Source organism: Pipistrellus kuhlii, unplaced genomic scaffold (genome assembly GCF_014108245.1).
Source record: "Pipistrellus kuhlii isolate mPipKuh1 unplaced genomic scaffold, mPipKuh1.p scaffold_m20_p_1, whole genome shotgun sequence".
In the NCBI taxonomy this organism is placed as follows: domain Eukaryota; kingdom Metazoa; phylum Chordata; class Mammalia; order Chiroptera; family Vespertilionidae; genus Pipistrellus; species Pipistrellus kuhlii.
The window spans coordinates 34,432,959-34,454,408 of NW_023425404.1; the positions used below are offsets into that span (position 1 = coordinate 34,432,959).

A 21,450-nucleotide genomic window follows, 5' to 3' on the forward strand; every position below is an offset into this window, starting at 1 on the left:
GTCTCACTGGAGATTGGAACAGAGCACTTTTTGCCTCTAGGAACCAAGACAACTACTCTCTGTCCCTGGCTTTCTGTGCACTATTAGACTCTGACACTATTTGATGCTCCTTCTGCAGAATATCATAAAATTCCTTGCTTCGGCTCTTGTTAGCCCTCTTCATTTTCTTCATATTATTAGCCTTCTTGACTTCTCCTTAAAGTTAGTAGGAAAAGGTCTCTCATGTAGTCCCTTTCAATTTAAGCACCCGCAGAGACTGACTTGAGTCCTGTGTCCAAATTGCAAGTTCCTGGAAAAGAAACTGGTTGATTCTGCTTGGAACAGCTTTTCAGTACTAGTCCAGGTACTTTATTCAAAAGGTACAAAACCATGTAAACTCTACCACTCAGCAGAGAGCAGGTTCTCTAAGAATATGGCTTTGAGAACTGGGAGGAAAGTCATTAGTGTGACAAGAGAAGGATGAGCTTACTAGATGTTACTTCCCCCCACCCCCCCTTCATGTAACACTTACTAAAAGCAAGACATTTTTTCTTCAGACAATTCAACATCTTGAGATTCTCAAAGTGGAGTGTAGAGCCTGAAAACAAGTGTAGTGTCCTGGCATAAGGCAGTGAATCCCAGAAAGAAAACTGCCTCTTTAACAACTAATTGTGCCTATGTTTATTGTATTTAACCATCAAGAATAATCTTAGAAGAAAGAAAAGAATAATCTTAGGGGAAAACCCTGCTTTGGACCTGTGTTAAGAGAGGCAGACCTTCTCATACTTTCCAGAGGTCTGAAATAATGAATTACGGTGTAAGCCACATCTGCCAAACTTGCACTGTGTGAAGGACCTGCTCCTTTCCGTGTGAGTGGCCTATTTGAAATAAGTAAACATGAAACAACAGCAGAAGCTTCATATTCAAAACAAAAAAGATCTAAAGGTCTGTTCTCTGGGTAAAGGGTGAAGGGGGATGTTTGAAAATGTCTGAGCCTTTGTGTGTATTCTTTGCAGAAGGAGCAGCACCAGTGTCATGGTTGTTCCTCAGAGGGAGCTTGAGTTGGTGAATCAGTAGCAAGGACCTGAGATTGATATAGGATAGTATCTCTGCTTATAGTGTGGGAAACAAACTTCGGACAATGAAAAGTGTGGTGTGGTCACCATCTTTTCCTTTTAAAGAGAATGTGCGCCTGTTTGCTTTCAAATTTACCTACATTTTAAAAGGACATCTAAATGCTTCCTTTGATATTACAACATAAGTCCAATCTGTAACTAATGCTTAATTTTGTGAGGGAAAAATAGAAAGAGTTGTTTTATGTAATGGGCTTGGAAAGGTGTGATTCACACAATACTAATAATGCCTAGTCTTTAATGGAGCTAATTTAGTGTTGATAGTACCATGAATTTCTATCTGCTCTTCCAAGGATGAAATATGACCTTGACCTTTATTAACTAGTCATACTAGTTAGCCAAGAAAGGAATACTTCTGAACTAGGATAAATTCTATGATTGTGTGTATCCTTTATGTGTATTTTCCATTATTTAGAGCTGTGAGATACCTTTTTCATATTATGGCTAATAAGGTACAGTGAAATATAAGCAAAAAAGTTCATATCTAATGCTGTAAGAGACTAGCTTATCTGTTAGAGTCAAACCGCATGTGGCCCTTCTCTGCCCCTAAAACTTTAAAATAGCTCTAAGTCACATGATGCGTATAGACTTGCAGGCGTCTTCAAACTACGGCCCGCGGGCCACATGAGGCCCGCAGAGGAGTCTGATCCGGCACGCCAGGTTTTTTGGGCAGTGAGCGCAGCCGAGGTGTTACAGTAGGAATTAGTAGTTCATATAGTCCGGCCCTCCAGCTCTCTGAGGGACCGTGATCTGGCCCCCACTTTAAAAAGTTTGAGGACCCCTGGTAGAGTATTACCTGTAATCACATACATAAAACTTGTCCCTCTCCCTTTGGGGAGAGAGGGGGAGGAATTCTATTTTAAATGCTTTGCTGGTGAAGACTTGTTGGGCCAATAATTTCTTGAATTGCAAATAGATGTAAGTTTATTATAGAAATTGGCCTGCATACACTGCACAATAACACACAGTACCAACACCTTTTCACTGTGTTGTTTTGCAAAGTGCAGAACTGCTGGAGATGTTTGCTCAGTGTGAAGGCAGAATGTTACTTGGATTTTGTCTTTAAGGAACTTCATGAAAAATACAAGGTTAGGTTCCAAAAATAAACTCAAGTAGCATATGTAAGTTGACTGAACTGGAGAGTTATACTGTATAGTGCTTATGAAGGCAAAGGTTTAGCAAAGGACAATCACCAAAGCCTGTCAGTCAGAACTCGCTCCAGGCTCTGATGCCATTCTAGGCCATACTTTTCTCTCTTAACTCACACCTCTCTTACTGTGTACCTGCATGTTTCCCTTCTTCCCATCTTACAGCCATTCTTTTTTTTTTTTAACATTTCTTAAAATTTTACTGATTTCAGAGAGGAAGGGAGAGGGAGAGAGATATAGAAACATCAATGGTAAGAGAGAATCATTGATCAGCTGCTTCTTACATCCTAACTGCCCTCCCCTGCTGGCCATCTTGTTGTGGCCTTTTTGTGCCCACATCGGGGCAGATCTTTGACCACATGGGGGCAGCCATCTTGTGTATTGACGTGGTGGTCAATTTGCATATTTCTCTTATTAGATAGGATAGAGGCCTGGTGCATGGGTGGGGGCCAGCTGGTTTGCTCTGAAGGGTGTCCTGGATCAGGGAGGAGGTTCTCTTGGGGCGTAGGGTGGCTTGGGCGAAGGGCCTGTGTGGTTTGCAGGCCAGCCATGTCCCCCAGCAACCCAAGTGGAGGCCCTGGTATCTGGGATTTATTTATCTTCTATCATTGAAACTTTGTAGCCTTGAGCAGAGCCATGTCTCCTGCTTGCTCCTTGGCTGCACCCATTCTTGTTGGGATTTATTTATCTTGTATAATTAAAACTTTGTAACCTTCACGGAAGCCTGGGCGGGCCAGGGTGTGCAGGAAGCTTGCCTTCCTCCTTCACCAGGGAAACCCAAGCCTTCTGCTCGCTCTGTGGCCACAGCCATCTTGTTTGAGTTAATTTGCATACTTGCTCCTGATTGACTGGCAGGCGTGGCTTGTGGTTGTAGCAGATGTACGGTCAATTTGTATACTACCCTTATTAGATTGGATTGCTTTTAATTCATTCCTTACTAGCCTATAGCAGTCTCTTACTCATTACAATTACTTCAGTTATACTAGTAATACAAGGAAATAATATTTTCACTAACAAAAACATAATGAGCATCATCTATGTTCATAGCATTGTACTGATTAATTTGAGGTCATAGATTTATAAATAAGATGGTCTTTGCCCTTCAGGATACTTGAGCCTCATCAGAAGGAAAATTTAATGTTTACTGATTATAAAGTATTATTGTGCTGATGTTGTCTTAATGTAACTGTGAGGTATGGTGTACACTGATGTGTCTAAGTAACTATAATGCAAACTAAAACAATGGAATGTGGGCCAGCAACCTGCCGGGCGGCTCTTAGTGGCCGCGGCCGCCCGAGTGGCCGTCCTCACCGGCACCTCCGGAGGAGGCCAGTGGAGGAGGAAGCGGAGGTGTCACCGGCCCTGGCGTTCAGCCTAGGCCCTTCGTGGGCGTTCCCGGAGGACCACAGGTTATGGGTGCTACATGTGTGCTTTCAGAGCAGTAGTGAGAAAGCTTGAACTGGGATGGCAGGACGCCCTCATCCTTATGACAGTAACTCCAGTGATCCAGAGAATTGGGATCGGAAATTGCATAATAGACCTTGTAAACTTTATAAACATTCAAGTACTCCCTCACGTGTTGCTAAAGGAGTTGTCGACCACACCAAAATGAGTCTACATGGTGCTAGTGGAGGACATGAGAGATCAAGAGATAGACGACGGTCAAGTGACAGATCACGAGATTCGTCTCATGAAAGAACAGAGTCTCAGCTCACTCCTTGTATTAGAAATGTTACTTCTCCAACACGACAGCACCATGTTGAACGAGAAAAAGATCACAGTTCCTCTCGTCCAGGCAGTCCTCGTCCTCAAAAAACATCTCCAAATGGTTCCTGTAGCAGTGCTGGGAACAGCAGCAGAAATAGTAGTCAATCCAGTTCAGATGGTAGCTGTAAGACATCTGGGGAGATGGTGTTTGTGTATGAAAATGCAAAAGAAGGTGCTCGGAATATAAGAACATCAGAACGAGTGACACTAATTGTGGATAATACTAGATTTGTTGTAGACCCATCCATTTTTACTGCACAGCCAAATACAATGTTGGGCAGGATGTTCGGATCTGGCAGAGAACATAATTTTACACGTCCCAATGAGAAGGGAGAATATGAGGTGGCAGAAGGAATTGGCTCCACTGTATTTCGAGCTATTCTGGATTACTATAAAACAGGAGTAATCCGTTGTCCTGATGGCATATCTATTCCTGAACTGAGAGAAGCATGTGACTATCTTTGTATCTCTTTTGAATATAGTACTATTAAATGTAGAGATCTCAGTGCCCTAATGCATGAATTATCAAATGATGGTGCTCGTAGACAGTTTGAATTTTATCTAGAAGAAATGATCCTGCCTCTCATGGTGGCTAGTGCCCAGAGTGGGGAACGAGAATGCCACATAGTGGTGCTTACAGACGATGATGTGGTTGATTGGGATGAATAGTATCCACCCCAGATGGGAGAAGAATATTCACAAATTATTTATAGCACAAAATTATACAGATTTTTCAAGTACATTGAAAACAGAGATGTGGCCAAATCAGTTTTGAAGGAGAGGGGTCTTAAGAAGATTCGATTGGGAATAGAAGGTTATCCTACCTATAAAGAAAAAATAAAGAAAAGGCCTGGGGGCCGCCCAGAAGTGATTTACAACTATGTCCAAAGACCCTTTATTCGAATGTCCTGGGAGAAGGAAGAAGGAAAGAGCCGGCATGTAGACTTTCAATGTGTAAAGAGTAAGTCTATCACCAACCTTGCAGCAGCTGCTGCAGATATTCCCCAGGACCAGCTAGTAGTCATGCATCCAACTCCGCAAGTGGATGAGCTGGACATCCTCCCCATCCACCCCCCTTCCGGCAACAATGACCTTGATCCTGATGCACAGAATCCAATGCCGTGATGCCGATGTTCTTGAAACCATAGCATGCTACTCTTCACGGTGACGTTGCACTCTCCTCATTCTGCACTGCAAGGCCACTCTCTTCATCATGAGATGCACATGTTTAGGATATTGCAGTGTAGGCTTTTTTAAAGACCAAAGGTAGCTGAATGGTTTTTTAAATGCATACAACTCTAGCATCCTGAGGTTCCAGTTATATAAATGTATTTGTTTACCAGTAGGTTTGTGAAATTGGTTCTTTGTATAGGGGACAGTCCTTTTCACACATTTAGATCTTTTCAGAAGTGGTGATGGAAATTGGCAGCTGGGGTATTTTCAGTCTAGATTGATATGTCATACCCCAGATAAAATGCAGAATATTACATAGTTTCACTTTATAAAGGGTGGTTAAATGGAACTGTTGAAGCCATTTTTATAGTTGTGATGCACAATGTAACTTTAAGTGCTTCTATCAAAGTATTCCTTCAGTAAAATGTGTATCGTTTACTGCCCATGTTGAGCAAAAAAAATATCATTGGGCTTATTTGAATGATTAGAATGAGATTCAGTGCCCATATGTTAAGAGTTCAGTTATCTCCAATGCCGGTTTCACCCTTTTAGAGTGAGTCACACGCAGGGAGTGTGAATATCAGGGGTGGTTTATTATCCAGTCTGCCTTACCCTTAATCTGTTAAAATATTTATTTACTAATTTTTTTCATAAGAGTTATGGGATATAGGAAAATGAAGTGTTTGCTCTTCATTTACTAAATGATTGTAAACTCGAGTTTTTCATCAAAATAAAATTCCATTGTTTAAAAAAAAACAAACAAAAAACAATGGAATGTTCTCTTTTAAAGGAAATTATAACATTCCGGGGGGCCCAGAGCACGAGTTCATGCACCTTGAAAGGAACTGTGTCGCGAGGCTGCGGTGGGCACAGGGGTGGGTCTTGACCACACCCCCACCTGGTTCCTCCCTCCGTGATTCATGGTCCCCAGTCTCCTTTGTGCTGGAAGCCCTGCTCCCGCAGCCACCACTCCCATGCGCTGACCATGCTGGCCCTGCTCGCACCTGCTGACGGTGTGGAGCGATTGGGGCCTGCACCAGCAGTGGGTATGAATGGGGCTGACACCATCAGTGGGTGCGAGTGGCAGCTGCTGCCCTGGTCACCTCTCAGGAGCCGGGGGAGGTGGAGAAGCCCTCAGGAGTGATCAGGGCCGCAGCTGCTGCTAGCACCTGCTGACGGTGCTGAGGCGCCAAGCAATTGGAACTGGCACCAGTTGCCAGCTATGGGCTGGGACTGGTAGTGGGTGCAAGAGGTGGCTGCTGGACCTGATCACCCCTCAGGAGCAGGTGGAGGTGGAAAAGCCTTGAGGGTCAATTGGAACTGATAGCTGCCACTTGCATCCACTGATGGCACTGATTCATTGGGGCTGGCGCCAGCAGCAGGTGCAAATTCATTGGGGCAGTGCCAGCAGCAAGTGTGAGCGCCATGCAGGACCGCGGCGCACAGGAGCAAAGAATTTTCAGTAACCACCAGAGGTTCTTCCCAATGATAGCAACCGATACCCACCTTGGTCTGGAGCTCCTGTTCACCTGCTCCACCATCCTGCCACAGCTGATGCCTACCATGTTCTGTGCTCTGCTCCCTGCTGCCAATGCCCGCCATATTCCGCACGCGTCCCCTGATGTCTTAGCGACCGGTTATTCAGTTATTTGGTTGTTTGGTTCCACTGTTCTATTTGCATATTAGGGTTTTATATATGTACAATATATAGATATGGAAGTTTTGAAGAGAAAAAAGTTTATAATTATTTGAAATAGGGAAAGCTTTATTGAGAGCTCTGATGCTTAACTTTCAAAAGGGTATGATTTACTTTTACATGTTCAAATAGAAGAGTAAGAAAGCCTTCCAAGTACAAAATAATCTACAGTCCAGAGATAGGTATGTGTCTGTTCATGCCTTTATTAATGTAGTATTCCTTGAGCATCCCATTTGGGGTAAGCATTGTCATAAGCTAAGCCCTGGGGATACAGTGGTGAACAAGAATAGACACTGCCTCAAACTTACAATCTAAAAGGGAGACAACCTGTAATTGGCTCCAGATGAGTAGAATTAGCAGTTCTGGGGAGTTTAGAAGAAGGGGAGTTGTGGGCTAGAGAAGGTTCTTTGTTTGGCTTATCCAGATTGCCAAGTTTGGAAGCTCTTTTTTGCAGCATTTTTGTACATAAGACACCTTTACTTAATCTTCCAAACTCCTTACAGAGCTGAACCACTAGCCACATGTGCCTATTGAGCACCATTATAAGTATTAAATATACATTGAATTTCAAAATTTAGTACCTGCCAAAAAAGATGTAAAATATCTCAATAATTTTAAAATTAATTACATGTTGAGGTGATGATATTTTGGATATGAATTAAATGAAATATATTATTAAATTTAATTTCACTTATTTCTTTTTACTTTTAAAATGTGACTTCTAGAAAAATTAAATTTATGGTTCTCACTCGTGGCTTGCATTGTTTTTCTTTTAGATAGAGCTGCTGCTATAATGCAAAAGTATGTTCCTAGTGCATGCTTAGAAAAAAAATATGCCGGAACCGGTTTGGCTCAATGGATAGAGCGTCGGCTTGGGGACTGAAGGGTCCCGGGTTCAATTCCGGTCAGGGGCATGTACCTTGGTTGCGGGCACATCCCCAGTGGGGGGTGTGCAAGGGGCGGCTGATCGGTGATTCTCTCTCATCGATGTTTCTAGCTCTCTATCTCTCTCCCTTCCTTTCTGTATAAAATCAATAAAATATAATAAAAAAAAGAAAAAAAATACTTCTGTGAAACTATTATTAAAGATGTATTAAAGGCAGTATGGGTATATAGTACTCAGATAAATTCTTACTTTTTTTCTTTATTCTCTTTTGATCTTTTTACTCAGCTATCTTTGCCTTTTCAACTTTATTAATGACTGCCATGTTTTTGTAGAGGCATTTGCTTAATCAACTGGTGGTTCAGAATTAAAGGAAACTCTGGGTAAGAGCAAAATAGTCTTAGTTTTTCCAATTTTAGGGAGCTGTTACCCTGCTTTTGCCTATGTGCTTTTAGCTCTCTATACACCTGCCTGTAAGATTTATGCTCCCCCTCCAGCCTAATCAACTTACCATCATCCTTCAGGAGTTAGCCTGTGACTCCTGTTCTGTGACGCTTTCTACAGCTCCCTCAGTCAAGATTATGATGCCCCTCTTTTCCTTTTTTTTTTTTTTTTTTAATCACTTAAGGATATGTTCTTTTATTGATGCTAGAGGGAATAGAAGGGAGACATTGATGTGACAGAGAAACATCAATTGGTTGCCTCCAATTGCCCTGAGCTGGAATCAAACAAGATGATATTCCAACCAACTGAGCCATATGAGCCAGGGCTAGATGCCCCTCTATTACTATAGCACTCTCTTCTCACTGGTGATGTTTGATGAATGGAGAAACTGACCACCAGATACTTTGAACTTAATTGAATTTGAAACTGGGAAGCAGGGACATTTCAGTGTTTATTCTTCAGACTAACTGAAAATCTGTAAGATAAGTGACTTTACTTTGCTTCCTTGCATGTCTTCATGCCTCCTCAGTGATCGGAATTATAAGGTCATTTTTTGTTTATTTGTTTTTGTTACTCCTCACACAAGTTTATTTTTTCTATGGATTTTTAGAGAAACTGGGAGGGAAGGGATGGTGGAGGTAGAGAGAGACACATTAATTGGTTGCCTCCCACAAGTGCCCTACAACCAAGGTATGTGTCCTGGCCCAGGATCCAACCCAACACCCTTCTGTGCATAGGCTGACTCTCTACTACTGAGCCACACCGGCCAGAGCTAAAGTAATCTTGAATGTTCTATCAGGTCCTATCAGTTTTGACTGGAGAGATTTGGGTGTGGGCTCAAATAAGAAAAAAAATGTCAGGCTTTAGCGTCTGTTCCATTGACTGATAGTTGTTCTATAGCAAGCTGCTTACTCCCTATCTTTTTCCTATTCAGGAAAATGAGGGTGACACTTGGTACTTTACTCTCCCAGGGATGTTTTGATGCTTAAGGACGGATACTTCAATATTAAAAGAGTTCAGAAATAGGGGACACTATGCTTCTGTGCTATGATTAGATGGTGTGCCTTAATGGGTTTTGTTTTTCTCAATTAGGACACTTCTGGGAACAATTTGTTAAGTGGACCCAAAGGTATTAAAAACATATCCTTATCTGCTTTTTATAATTTTGTATTAATTTAATCATATGTCAAGCCGCCTCCTGAATTCCTAAATGATTAATTCATTACTAAACTTCATTTGATAGTTGTATTAGAAAAATACCACTAATGCACCCTGATGTGATCTTACCTGTGCTTTTATAAGGGAAATATTACTCTTTATTTACTTGAGTTCATAATCTATCAACATTATCAATATGTTTATGATGGCCTGTTAGATTCAAATACAGCCCTTGTTTTATGGAATCTTTATAAATTCAGTTAATCTCCTATTGAAGTAATGTGACCCCAGTAGTTCTTGTTGTGACTCTAGAAGTCCTTGAATTTAGGGCACTGATAAGTACGTGTGATATAGAAAAAAGAGCCTGAGACTTGGAGGCAAAAGTTGAGGTTTTAGATCTTAGCTACATCACTCACTATGTTATGAGCGAGTCACTTTAGATCAATACCTACATGTACTTGTTAATTTTAAATGGGAGGACGTGTATAAAAACACTTCATAAACTGCAAAACATACTTTTGTGACTGGAGTATTCTTTGAATGAAATTTTTCTAAATGTAGCATTGAACAAATAGTGGGGTAGGAAGGATTCTCCTAACTTTAAAATACTAGCATGAACAATAATTTGGATAAAAAGCTAGGCGATAACTTTGTGCTGGGGCTTTAGAAATAATGGATTAAGACAGGTTCTGAAAGCATTCTTAAATACTCCATGGGCCTGGATGCTTAAGAAATAGGACTGTAGTGCTAACTGTTGAAATAGATCCAGGACTCAAGACAGACCAGGGACCAAAGAGCATTTAGAACTATGACAATTTGGCAATATATACTAAAATGTTAAATATGCATGCCCCTTGACTTAGCATTTTCTCTTCAAGGAATGTTCGCAGATACATTTGCATTCTTGCCCCAAAATGTGGGCACAAGGATTTTTTGCAGTATTGTATGCATATTTGTTTAAACACTCACTTTTAAATGGTAGAGTTCAAGGTCACTTAATAGAGAGGGTGGGTGGGGGAAGAATTTCTTGGCTTGCAGGGTTGAGAAATCCAGCAATAATTTCAGTTTAGGCCAGCCAGATCTAGGATCAACACTCTCCTTGATCCTCAGGTTAGGTGGTTTGTTTGTCTGTCTCTTGCTCACCACTCTGCTTTCTCTGTTTCATTCTCAGATATACAGTCTACCTAGTCTCATGTAGTAGTCTCTGGCAGCTCCCCATTTTGGCAATCATATAGTAGGTGGGGTGGGGGATTGCTGCTCCTCTGTAGTTGCACATTAGTCCCAGACTTTACTATCATTGTTCTGACATGGCTCAAGCATCTATCCTTGACTCAGTTTCCCACGGTAGAGAGATAGCATACTCTGATTAACCTGGCTTGAATCAGATCCTTGGATGACAGTGGGAAATGGGTCTAACAAATGTATGAATACAACCTAAATGTCCATCAGAAAACAAGCATATATGATTCATCATAGGGTGGAATACTATGTAGCTATTAAAATGAATGAGGTATATTTGTGTGTTAACAAGAAAAATTGTCTGCTATGTAATATTAAATTGAAGAAAAGTATTCTAAGTTATGCATATGTGTATTATTTGTTATGGCTGTGAATACTTTTTCTTCATATATTTCTGTACTGCTTTTAGTTTGCTTTTAAATTTGTTTGAAATATATATATACATACATATATATGTGTATATATATATATATATATATATATATATATATATATATATATATAATCACTTACATAATATAGAAAAGTAATGCCCCAGGTGGCCCCTACTCTAGACCAGGTCTGAAATTGACAGAGCTCAAGAACTATAGAGAGATGGACATATGATAGGAAAGCTGAAAAGATAATATTCTTGGATCTGATACAAAAATTATGGGAACCAATAGGTGGATAGGTCAGATTAAGCTGCCTATGTAGCAGGAACCAATTTATAATCCTAGAAGAGTGACAAGAGAATTTCTAGAAAAAGTAAAAATATTAACCAAAAGGCACATGGTTTGGAAGAGATGGGGTAGGGAGCATGGAGAATAACTTTGGAAATCATATGAATGAAAGGGAACAACAGAGGCAGAGAATGTGGGCAGCTTAGTGTAAAGAAGAGAGCAGTGAACCTGCAGTGGAGAGATTGGTATGTTTACTTAGACAGCCCTATATCCTAGGAAAGGTCACATAGCATTTCAGTGTCTATCTCCTATGGACAAGGTTGTTTCTTGAGAGAGGGAAACACATTTATATTTGTTTGTGTGTAGCTATGCTGCTGTTAACTATAATAAAATGAATAATTCTGCATAGTTCATCTATATATAGGAAAACAGCATATGAAACTGCAATTATCACATATAACCATCATGAAAGAAAATACACAGAAGAAAGTCAGCGTAGAACTATAATTCTGAAAAAATCATTCTCATGAAATTCAAACAAGAGCTACTCAAAAATATCAATTGTGTTAGCATTCTCTGCACATTTTAAATCTGATTCATTTGTTTTGCTCTATGTATATGTATAAAAATATATCTTAGCATTTTGAGACAAGCATTGTGCAGTCCAATAGAAAACTCAAGTTTATTTAGTTATTTATTTCTTACTTATTTCTTCTACCCTTATCTACCATATGTTTGGACTAGTGCTGGGCAATTGACATAAATATGTAATTGACACTTGGTAGTCGCTACCTTCAAACAGCCTTTGGGTTGTAGAGAAGACAGCCACACGGACAAAGATAGTGTAATGGGAATGGAGTAGGATTGTCATGAAGGCAGGGGGTCGGGAGGAACGACTGTACTTTGAATAACTTTTTGTCCCCCCTTCTCATGGCTTCTAAATGCTTGCTAAAACTTTCTTGACTTTTCAGTTAGTCTTCAGATGTATGTTAAGAACAGTTTGGCATCTCTTAGCGTTTAAAAATCTGTCTTCATAACAAATCACAGGAACTGCAGTGCTAAAGAAGGTGGAAAGTTTTCAGAGACTGAGTTGTTATCCCTTAAATTTACCAGTTCTGAGCTGACTTAGCCTTTTTTGGGGAAAAGAAAGAATCTCACACCCCCAATACAAAAAATACTTGTTAAACAGTTTTTATCTTAGATGTGGTCTACTGCAGGAAGAATCCATCTTCTATCTTGGGCTTTCTTTCCTGACTCATTGGGATAAATACAATTTTGAACCTGTTTTGAGGTTCAAGGCCGTGTGTGTGTGTGTGTGTGTGTGTGTGTGTGTGTGTGAAATAGGTAAATGGTAAAAGCTCAATTTCTGTGGCTCACTGCTCTTGCCTTTCCTCACTTTCCCTACTCCACCTTCCAATACAAATTTGAGCTCATGTTAGCAGCAGATGTCTAGTCAGATTCTAGTTTCCAAGAGACCTGTGAACAAAATGATTGTAGAACATCTTTCATTATAGGACACGCAAAGTAATCCCGATTTCTTAATTCTGGTTCTAGCTATTCTTTTTATTAAATCAGCATTTTAAGTAAATTCATATGTTGAACTGGTTCATATTGTAGAGGCATTTTTCAGAGTTAGAAAAATTAGAGGGATTCTATTCTTAAAAGAGAAACGTGTATTGTCTTATATCTTTGTAATAATGCATTGTTTTTATAGTTATTTCCCAAGTTTTAAAGGCTATGCTTTCATTTTCCCTTTTTAATTTTCCTATAGAATATCATCCTATTTATCTGCTTATTTTTTCTACCTTCTTATTAAGTAGATTTGTTTAATATTATTGATGATAATTCTCCATGTATTATACTAGTAATTCCCTGATTCTCTCAAGCGTTAAAGAATATTCAATAGTTGTGCTAGAAGCCACTGCCATTTATGGGACCAAGGATAGTTTAATTTTGGAGAAAAACTATCTTATTTTCTTTAAAATTTAAAAAACAACAACTATAAACAAAGAAAGGAATTGCCAAGGTCATTATGCTCTCAAAGGTTTTCTCCAGTCCTAACTTTAGAAGACAGTTATCACCAAGATATGCTTATTTTTTTTCATAAAATCTTAATGTAGAAGTTATTTTTTTACATTCAGATATTAATGTAGGTATGGAACTTTGGAATTGCTCCACAGCTAGGTAATTTAGTTTTTCAAAAAGATGAAAGGCTAATTATTAGGTAGAAATGTGATCAAATTACCAAAAGCTTCAAGGTAGTTCTATTTCAGTTCTCAGCCTGATGTGCATTTAAAAATATCTCTACTTAGAGTAGTTACTGTTCATAATGCATTATGGAATCTTTTTAGATAACAGATTGGGTGATAAAGAAGCCATTATCCTTGATTTGGTCTGTTTCACACAAGTTAAATTTATGACAGGCTGAAAATTAGCTGTAGTATTGTACACCTTACTTCCTGTTTTATTAAACTTAATATATGTGTGAGCCAAATGTCCAGCAGGATTGATGGAGGGAAAGGCTGTTTTATAGTACCCTGTGAAAATATACAAGATAATGTGTGTGTGTGGGGGGGGAAATATATATATATATATATATATATATACACACACACACACACACATACACTTGCATTTTGGGTTTATAATAGATTTAACCTCTAGCTAAAGGAAGTACAATGACATCTATTGTAAATCCTTCAAAATGGGAAAATTTAGAATTTACTTCTTTAATTTAGAAGAGAGAACTTTTTAGTGGTTTATTTCCAGAACAGATGAGAAATTATAAACTAATTTGTTTTCTGAAATACCATGAATTGAAGAATTTAGTGCATATCCATGTTGTTTACCTCTTCTACTTCATTTTCTTTACTCCATAATTATTTGCAGGAAGTAACTTGTTTACCACATGTATAGTTTGTGTTGCATTTAAGGCTTTGCCCTTTTACCCAGACTTATTAAAGGATTTAATAGCACAATGCTAATTAATTAAAAATGTCTTAAGCAGTGGATTAGAAATGGTTCTGCAAAAGAAGAATAAAATGTAAAATACAAGATTTCTCATTAAAATAAAACCCAGGTGATAATCTCTGACCAAAGAGACAGACTTTCTTTTACTTTTTTTGTAGGTTTTTTGTTTATTTGCTTCTTAAAATATGTTTTTGTTGATTTTATAGAGGATGGGAGAGGGAGAATGAGATAGAAACATCGATAGAATGAGATAGAAACATCAATGATGAGAGAGAATCATGGATAGGCTGCCTCCTGCATGCCCCCTACTGGGGATCAAGCCGGGATCTCCTGGATCATAGGTCAATGCTCAACCACTGAGCCACACCGGCAGGGGGCAGACAAATTCTCTTAGTGGGCCTATATCTGTATTTCACCACCAGCACTGGCCACTTTATGGGGAGTCATGAAATAAACTAGTCACAGAATGGAACTTGCGTGGGTGTTCTTCTGTACAAGTAGTTCTAATAAATTACAGCTACAGCTCCCAAAAAGACTTTTATACTCAGCAGCACATTTTCTATAATATCTTAAGAAACTCTAAATAAATCTTTTAAATAGCTTCAAAGTGACTCCCTTCAAAAGGTACTGTGTCTAATTGTTCTGATGTGAAAGAACTTCTAAAAGAGAAGTTCAATCAGTGTTTTCTGAGTCCTCATAATATATTAGTCATAAAACAAAGCAATGCCCTTTATTTTTACCCTGTAGATACAGTGTTTTCCAGCTGAGCTTACACTTCAGAATCACCTTTGGTTATTTTTTTACATCCAGATATGAATGTAGGTATGGGACTTTGAAATTGCTATGCTTACGTCCACTACTAGCATTCTTTTTAGTAGGTTTGAAATGAAGTCAAAGTGTCTGTTTTTTTAAGTTTTAGAGACGTTTCTAATAGCCACACTTCCAGTTGAGTTCCACTACCAGCTTATATTTGAATTTGAACCACACCTATTCTTATAACATGTAAGCAACTCTCGTTCATACTGGTTCTATGGCTTTACAAAGAGGAACTTAGAAGGTAGCTATAGTCAGAATTGTGTTAATAAAAGAGAACCATTCTAAACCTTTCCTCTTTACAGAGTTCGTAGCAGAACCAAATACTGGCCCAAGACTGGCTTGAGCTCTTGCTGCACTAGCTTCTTGAGCCTAGTTCTTCTTTGAGAAAAGCTTCAAAGCCACTCAGTAATCTAGAAATTGTCTTAAGCATCCCAAAGCCTGTCCAGGATATTGTGAAGTCTCAGAGTATTTAATAAAAGGAACATAATGCAACCAACAGGAAGTTCTCACAACTTTGAAGTTACTAGGCAGGAGTCATGGGTGATATAACTCATAGTTAAAAATTATAGCCATCACCCAGAATGCTTTTGTGATTTTTTTGTAAACATAAATTTATGACAAGAGATGCCTAGACAGAGAAAAATAAATATCACATGATCTCACTCATTTATGGAATATAAGGAGCAATATAAACTGATGAACAAAAACAGATCCAGATGCAGAGAAACATCGATCAAAACCTCAAACCTCAGGGAAGGTAGGGGAGGGGAGGGGTAAGCGGGGGAGGTCAACCAAAGAACTTACATACATGCATATAAGTCTAATCAATGTACACAGTCAACAGGGGGGTAAGGTCATGAATGGGGATGTGGGGGATAATGGGGAAATAAGAACACATATGTAATACAACAATCAATAAAGAAATTTTAAAAAAGAGAGATGCCTAAGTTTCGTATTAACAATTATCAGGAACAGGGTGATCATTGTTTAAACTGATCCTTAAGCAGGAAGTCTAAGAAATTATGTCAGTATTATATTTCTAAGCAGGCCTGACTTAGCTTATACTTCAGAAGGAGGATATTGTGCCCAGATATGCAGTTTAACCAACTTAAGGAATAATATATTTATTAATTATGATTAAATTTGGCTGTAAAAAAAAACCCAATCAGCAGTGACTCAGGCAAGGTATAGAGATTGATTTTTTTTTTTTTTGGATTAAAAAAAGTCCAAAAGAAATGGCCCTGGTGGTTTCGAGCAGTGGTTAGAATTTTGGTCCTCAGAACAATGGGTTGCAGGTTCAATTCCTGGTCAATCCCTGGCCCCAGTCAGGATGAATGTAGGAGGCAACAAGTTGATGTGTCTTGCTTATATCAATGTTCCTCCTTCTTTCCTGTTCTCCCACTCCTTTTTCCCCTCTCTCCCTCTCTTCCCTTCCACTCTGCAAAGATCAATGGAAAAAATATCCTTGGGTGAGGAATTTAAAAAAAAATTCCAGAGGGAAGGGACATCTATCATAGTATAGTTACTTCATAGCCATCAGGAGCTCCATCTCTTTTATTTATCTTTTTAAAATTTATTTTATTTTAGAGATAGGAAAGAAGAGAGACAGACACATTGATGTGAGAGAGAAACATTGACCAGTTGCCTCCCATATATGCCCAGACCGGGGATAGAACCCACAACCTTTTGGTGTATGGAATGACATTCCAACCAACTGAACCACCCAGCCAGGGCTTTTTTATCCACTCTTGGCACTAACTTATATCCTTAAAGTGTCTGATAGTTCTAGCTGGCTTCTGGAGCTTCAGCCATCGTCGAAGGGGCATAGCTCCAACTTGAATCATCTTCCTTGAAAGAGCTTTTCTAGAAACACCTCATTCAACAATTTCTACTTCCATCTCACCTGTCATTCCTATTATCAAGGGGAGGCTGGAAAGGTATGTATAACTGGGAGGGTTGCTATTCACTATAATTAGAAATTCTGCTATTAAGAAAGAAGAGAGTAGCCGAAACTGGTTTGGCTCAATGGATAAAGCGTTGGCTTGGGGACTGAAGGGTCCCGGGTTCGATTCCGGTCAAGGGCTTGTACCTTGGTTGTGGGAATATCCCCAGTGGGGGGTGTGCAAGAGGCAGCTGATTGATGACTCTCTCTCATCGATGTTTCTAACTATCTCTCTCCCTTCCTCTCTGTACAAAATCAATAAAATATATTTTTTTTAAAAAAAGAAAGAAAGAAGAAAGTAGATGTTGGGCAGGCAAACAACAAATCTGCTACAGCCTGTTTTTCAAGAATATAATACCTTAAATATTAGGAAAACCAAATTTTAGTGACATCAAAAACTTTATTCAGAATATAAATTTAAAAGATCTCCTGCCCTGGCTGGTGTGGCTCATTTGGTTGAGCATCATCCATGCACCCAAAGGTTGCCGGTTTGATTCCCAGTCAGGGAATCACATACTCGGGTTGTGGGCTCGATCCCTGGTCAAGGTGCATAGGGGAGGCAGCGATTTGATGTTTCTCTCTCCATCTCCCTTCCTTCCACTCTAAAATCAATAAAAATATATTTTAAAATAAAGAACCCCAAACTACCATTTACCATGTATTTGGTTAATAAAAGCGGTAAGTCTCCTTGATAGAGATCTGCTTTGGCTTTCTCAGCAAGACTCTTTGGGAACAGCTGTTAGGTTTTGTATATTTTAAATAAACTAAAAAATGAGTTTTTGAAAACAAGGGGGAAAAGACTTTTTCAAATTAAATCCTGTTTCCTTTTTGAGATAGGAAGAATCAAAACAAGCACAAAGACAATTTAATGGACATTTATGGAACTAGCAGGAGCAGAATATACTATTTAGATGATTTGAGGTAGGAATGAATTATGAAAACACTCAAATTGTTTGGTATTAGATAGAATAAGGTAGACTGGCGCAGTATATTAAATAGTTTAACATATACATTATATCTAACTCCAGATATATAAGACCTATCCTGGCAAGAATGGTGGGCACAGTAGGTTAAAGTTTTAAGTAGTAGATATTGTCTTAGTTCATTTGGGCTGTTATATCAAAATACGACATATACTGGATGGTTATAAACACAGAAATTTATTTCTCACAGTTCCAGAAGCTGGAAGTCCAAGATCAGGGTGCCATCATGGTTAGTTAGGTTCTGGCGAAGGCCCTCTTCTGTGTTGCAGACTGAATGGGTAAAGGTACTTGTAGTCAAAAGTAAGCAGTAATCTGCATTATATGCAACTGTAGACTATGGCATACGTAAATGTGTAAGATGGAAGTGTTTGCGCTCTGTGAGGCCAGATTTTTTAAAAGTTCTGGGCTTCATTCATAATCACTGTTCACATGGTGCTATCTAACACATATTCACGGTATATCTCATATTTACAATACACTTTCTTATCAAGTTGCCACTTAGGTAAGAAAGTCTAGATTTTGGCTTCTTATAGCTATGAATTTTAAATCGGGAGGGAAACCTAGCCTTGTATTTCCCTCCCCCCCCCCCTTTCTTTTATAATTACTTACCAGTTACCAAACCTTGTCTGTTGACTTTGCTCCAGCTAATAGAAAACAGGAAACCATGGAGCCTCTGTGGGAGAAGAGGGCCAGGCCGTACCCTCTGTGCCCTCACAGATTTAATTTGTCCTTGAGGAAACAATTGCAAACAGCTTCATATGGGCTTTGGCAGTAGGCATAGGAAATGCAAATTAAACCAGCTAATGCAACAGGGTCTGTTAGCCTGGCCTTTGAGCAAGCCATTTTTGAACCTATTACTATAGTAACTTTTGGGTTTCCTTGGGGGAAGAATAGTTTACATTCTGACCAAGTAATGGATCAGGAACCATTCTCGGTCTTATATAGCAGTAGAAATGCCTTTTGCACTCTGGTATTAAATAACTGCTTATTTGAACATATTGTGCAATGACTTAGCCGTTCCCACCCTTTATTAGTTCCCTTTGAAGCTATTGTACTCATTTAATTCTCCAGTAGGGATTATGAAAGAAAATGGAAATCTCACAAATTTACTTTATATCTACTCAGTGCTGATGCAGCTCTCATATTTTGGTTTTTGTATTCCCCACTCTGCACCCCACTTCCCCTCTGCTTCCAGGTGAAGGTCTCCCACAGGTATTTTACTTTGGACCGTGTGGGAAATACAATGCCATGGTGCTGGAGCTCCTCGGCCCTAGCTTGGAGGACTTGTTTGACCTCTGTGACCGAACTTTTACTTTGAAGACTGTGTTAATGATAGCCATCCAGTTGGTAAGTTGGCATTTCTATTCTGCAAAAAGATAGTCAGCCCCTACCCCCCAACACATCCTTTTGTCCCTTTTGCTGGCCGGGGCAAAAAGGACTAACCCAGAAAAGCCAGGCTGCATCTGCCCTTTGATCTGTTTAAGAATTTGCACTTTGGAACAATGCCCTGCCCTTATCTGAAGTGGAAGCATATAATTTAGGTTAGGAAGAAAGAGGGTGATTAGGTGAAGTTGTACAAATGCAAGTAATTTCTTAGATGTGTTATTTATAGATTTAAACACGACTGTAAGGTTTTGTCATGTCCTCCCTCGTCCCTTACTGTTGCATCTAAGAAGAGCTTGGAGAGGTAACCCACCGCCCTAACAATCAAGATTTTGAAATTGTGTGACCAAGAACCTGCCTTAGTTCTCTGGCCTTCACTTCTTACAGAATGACATAGCTGAGGGGGCAGCTCTCTCAGCTCCTACCAAATTACACACCATAACAGTTTGAGCAGTTAAGACAGTTCCTTTGAGAAGTTCATTAGACACTCAGAGGAGGATGCAAATGCATCTTTATTGGACTAAGGTAGTAATGGTCCCCTCCACTTTACAGCAAAAACTTGGAAATGTTGGAAAGTTGACTTTATATTTTGAGCCCAAAATTCAAATGTTCATGCTTCCTTTTCTGTATTAAGTAGAAAAGCTATTTAGCTAGAAATAAACTTAATGAAATTTGAAATAATTTTATGATTATTATTTTGGGATAATTTTACTTTCACATGTAAATTGTACCTTTACCTTGCTACTAATTAGCTCTGTGATATCAGTCCAGAATTAACTTCTCTGGGCCTCACCTCCTTTATTTCCACAACTAAGAGAGCTGAGTTGGGGATTCCTATTCAACTGATGGGAAGGTGTGGGCAGGATGTGAATATGGCAGTGGCACTGTCTTCAAAGGCCAACATAGTTTGATATGTTGTCTCTGATTACTTCTTGCCTCTCAAATGCTTACTTTCTGAAAAGCATAAAAACACTTAATTCTATTTACCATTTGCAAATTGTAACATTATAAAGCTTAGCTGAACTGTACTACCCCACTCTTTTATCTTGATATTTGTTATGTGAATATTAGTATCTGAAAATATTTTCTGCTGTACAAGAGTAAAGTGACTCTGGGTGGTAAAGAAGAAATTAGTTTTATTTTCATTTCAATAAGTAAAACCTTGGGCTGATAAAGCAAATGTTTTCATGTATTTTTTCAGTAGACTTGTTTAGAGTATTTACAACATTGTTTTTTTCTCTTTTAGCTTTCTCGAATGGAATATGTGCACTCAAAGAATCTCATTTATCGAGATGTCAAGCCAGAGAACTTCCTGATTGGCCGGCAAGGCAATAAGAAAGAGCATGTTATACACATCATAGACTTTGGACTGGCTAAGGAATACATTGACCCTGAAACCAAAAAACACATACCTTACAGGGAACACAAAAGTTTAACTGGAACTGCAAGATATATGTCTATCAACACGCATCTTGGCAAAGGTGTGTTTATTTCCTGCTCCATGAACAGGGCAGCTTTTTAAAACAACTTTTTATTCTAATAATACTTTGTCCCATTGTGCATTACAACTTGTGATTCTTATTGCTTCACACGGTAAGTGGATTTTTTACTTGAGAACTTAAGATGGTAAGTTAATGACTTTACTGAATATCCTGTTGACAACTTAAGGATTTTAATTCTTTATACAGTTGACCCTTGAAAAACACATGGGTTTAACTTCACAGATCCACTTATATGTTTTTTTTATGAATACTGTAAAAGTATTTTTTAAATTTTCTATAGCTTACTTCATTGTAAGAATACAACATATAATACATATAACATAAAATGTGTTAATTATTTATGTTACTGTAAAACCTCTAGTCAACAGTAAATTATTAGTATTTAGGTTTTTGGGGGAATCAAAAGTTATATATAGATTTTTTACTGCAGCCGAAACCGGTTTGGCTCAGTGGATAGAGCTTCAGCCTGCAGACTGAAGGGTTCCGGGTTCAATTCCGGTTAAGGGCATGTACTTTGGTTGCGGGCACATCCCCAGTAGGGGGCATGCAAGAGGCAGCTGATCGATGATTCA

The 21,450-nt window shown here is 38.9% G+C and overlaps 2 protein-coding genes across 12 annotated transcripts in view; both read left to right on the plus strand.

The window, feature by feature from the left end:
- CSNK1G1 (casein kinase 1 gamma 1) overlaps nt 1-21,450 on the plus strand; it is a 123,403-nt gene that overhangs the window by 59,821 nt on the left and 42,132 nt on the right. For all 11 annotated transcript variants that reach the window (XR_004988190.2, XR_006741647.1, XR_006741648.1 and 8 more), the window contains 2 exons: nt 19,189-19,340; nt 20,623-20,857. Coding sequence is in view for 8 of the 11 variants with exons in the window: in XM_045581635.1 (XP_045437591.1) it covers nt 19,189-19,340; nt 20,623-20,857 (387 nt within the window). In the remaining 3 variants the exon portion in view is untranslated. The remainder of the gene's footprint in view (nt 1-19,188; nt 19,341-20,622; nt 20,858-21,450) is intronic.
- On the plus strand, nt 3,519-5,369 carry LOC118719652 (BTB/POZ domain-containing protein 10-like). Its single transcript, XM_036439381.2, is given in 2 exon segments — nt 3,519-3,669; nt 3,849-5,369. A coding segment is annotated over 1 exon segment (1,284 nt). The 5' UTR covers nt 3,519-3,669; nt 3,849-3,868; the 3' UTR covers nt 5,153-5,369.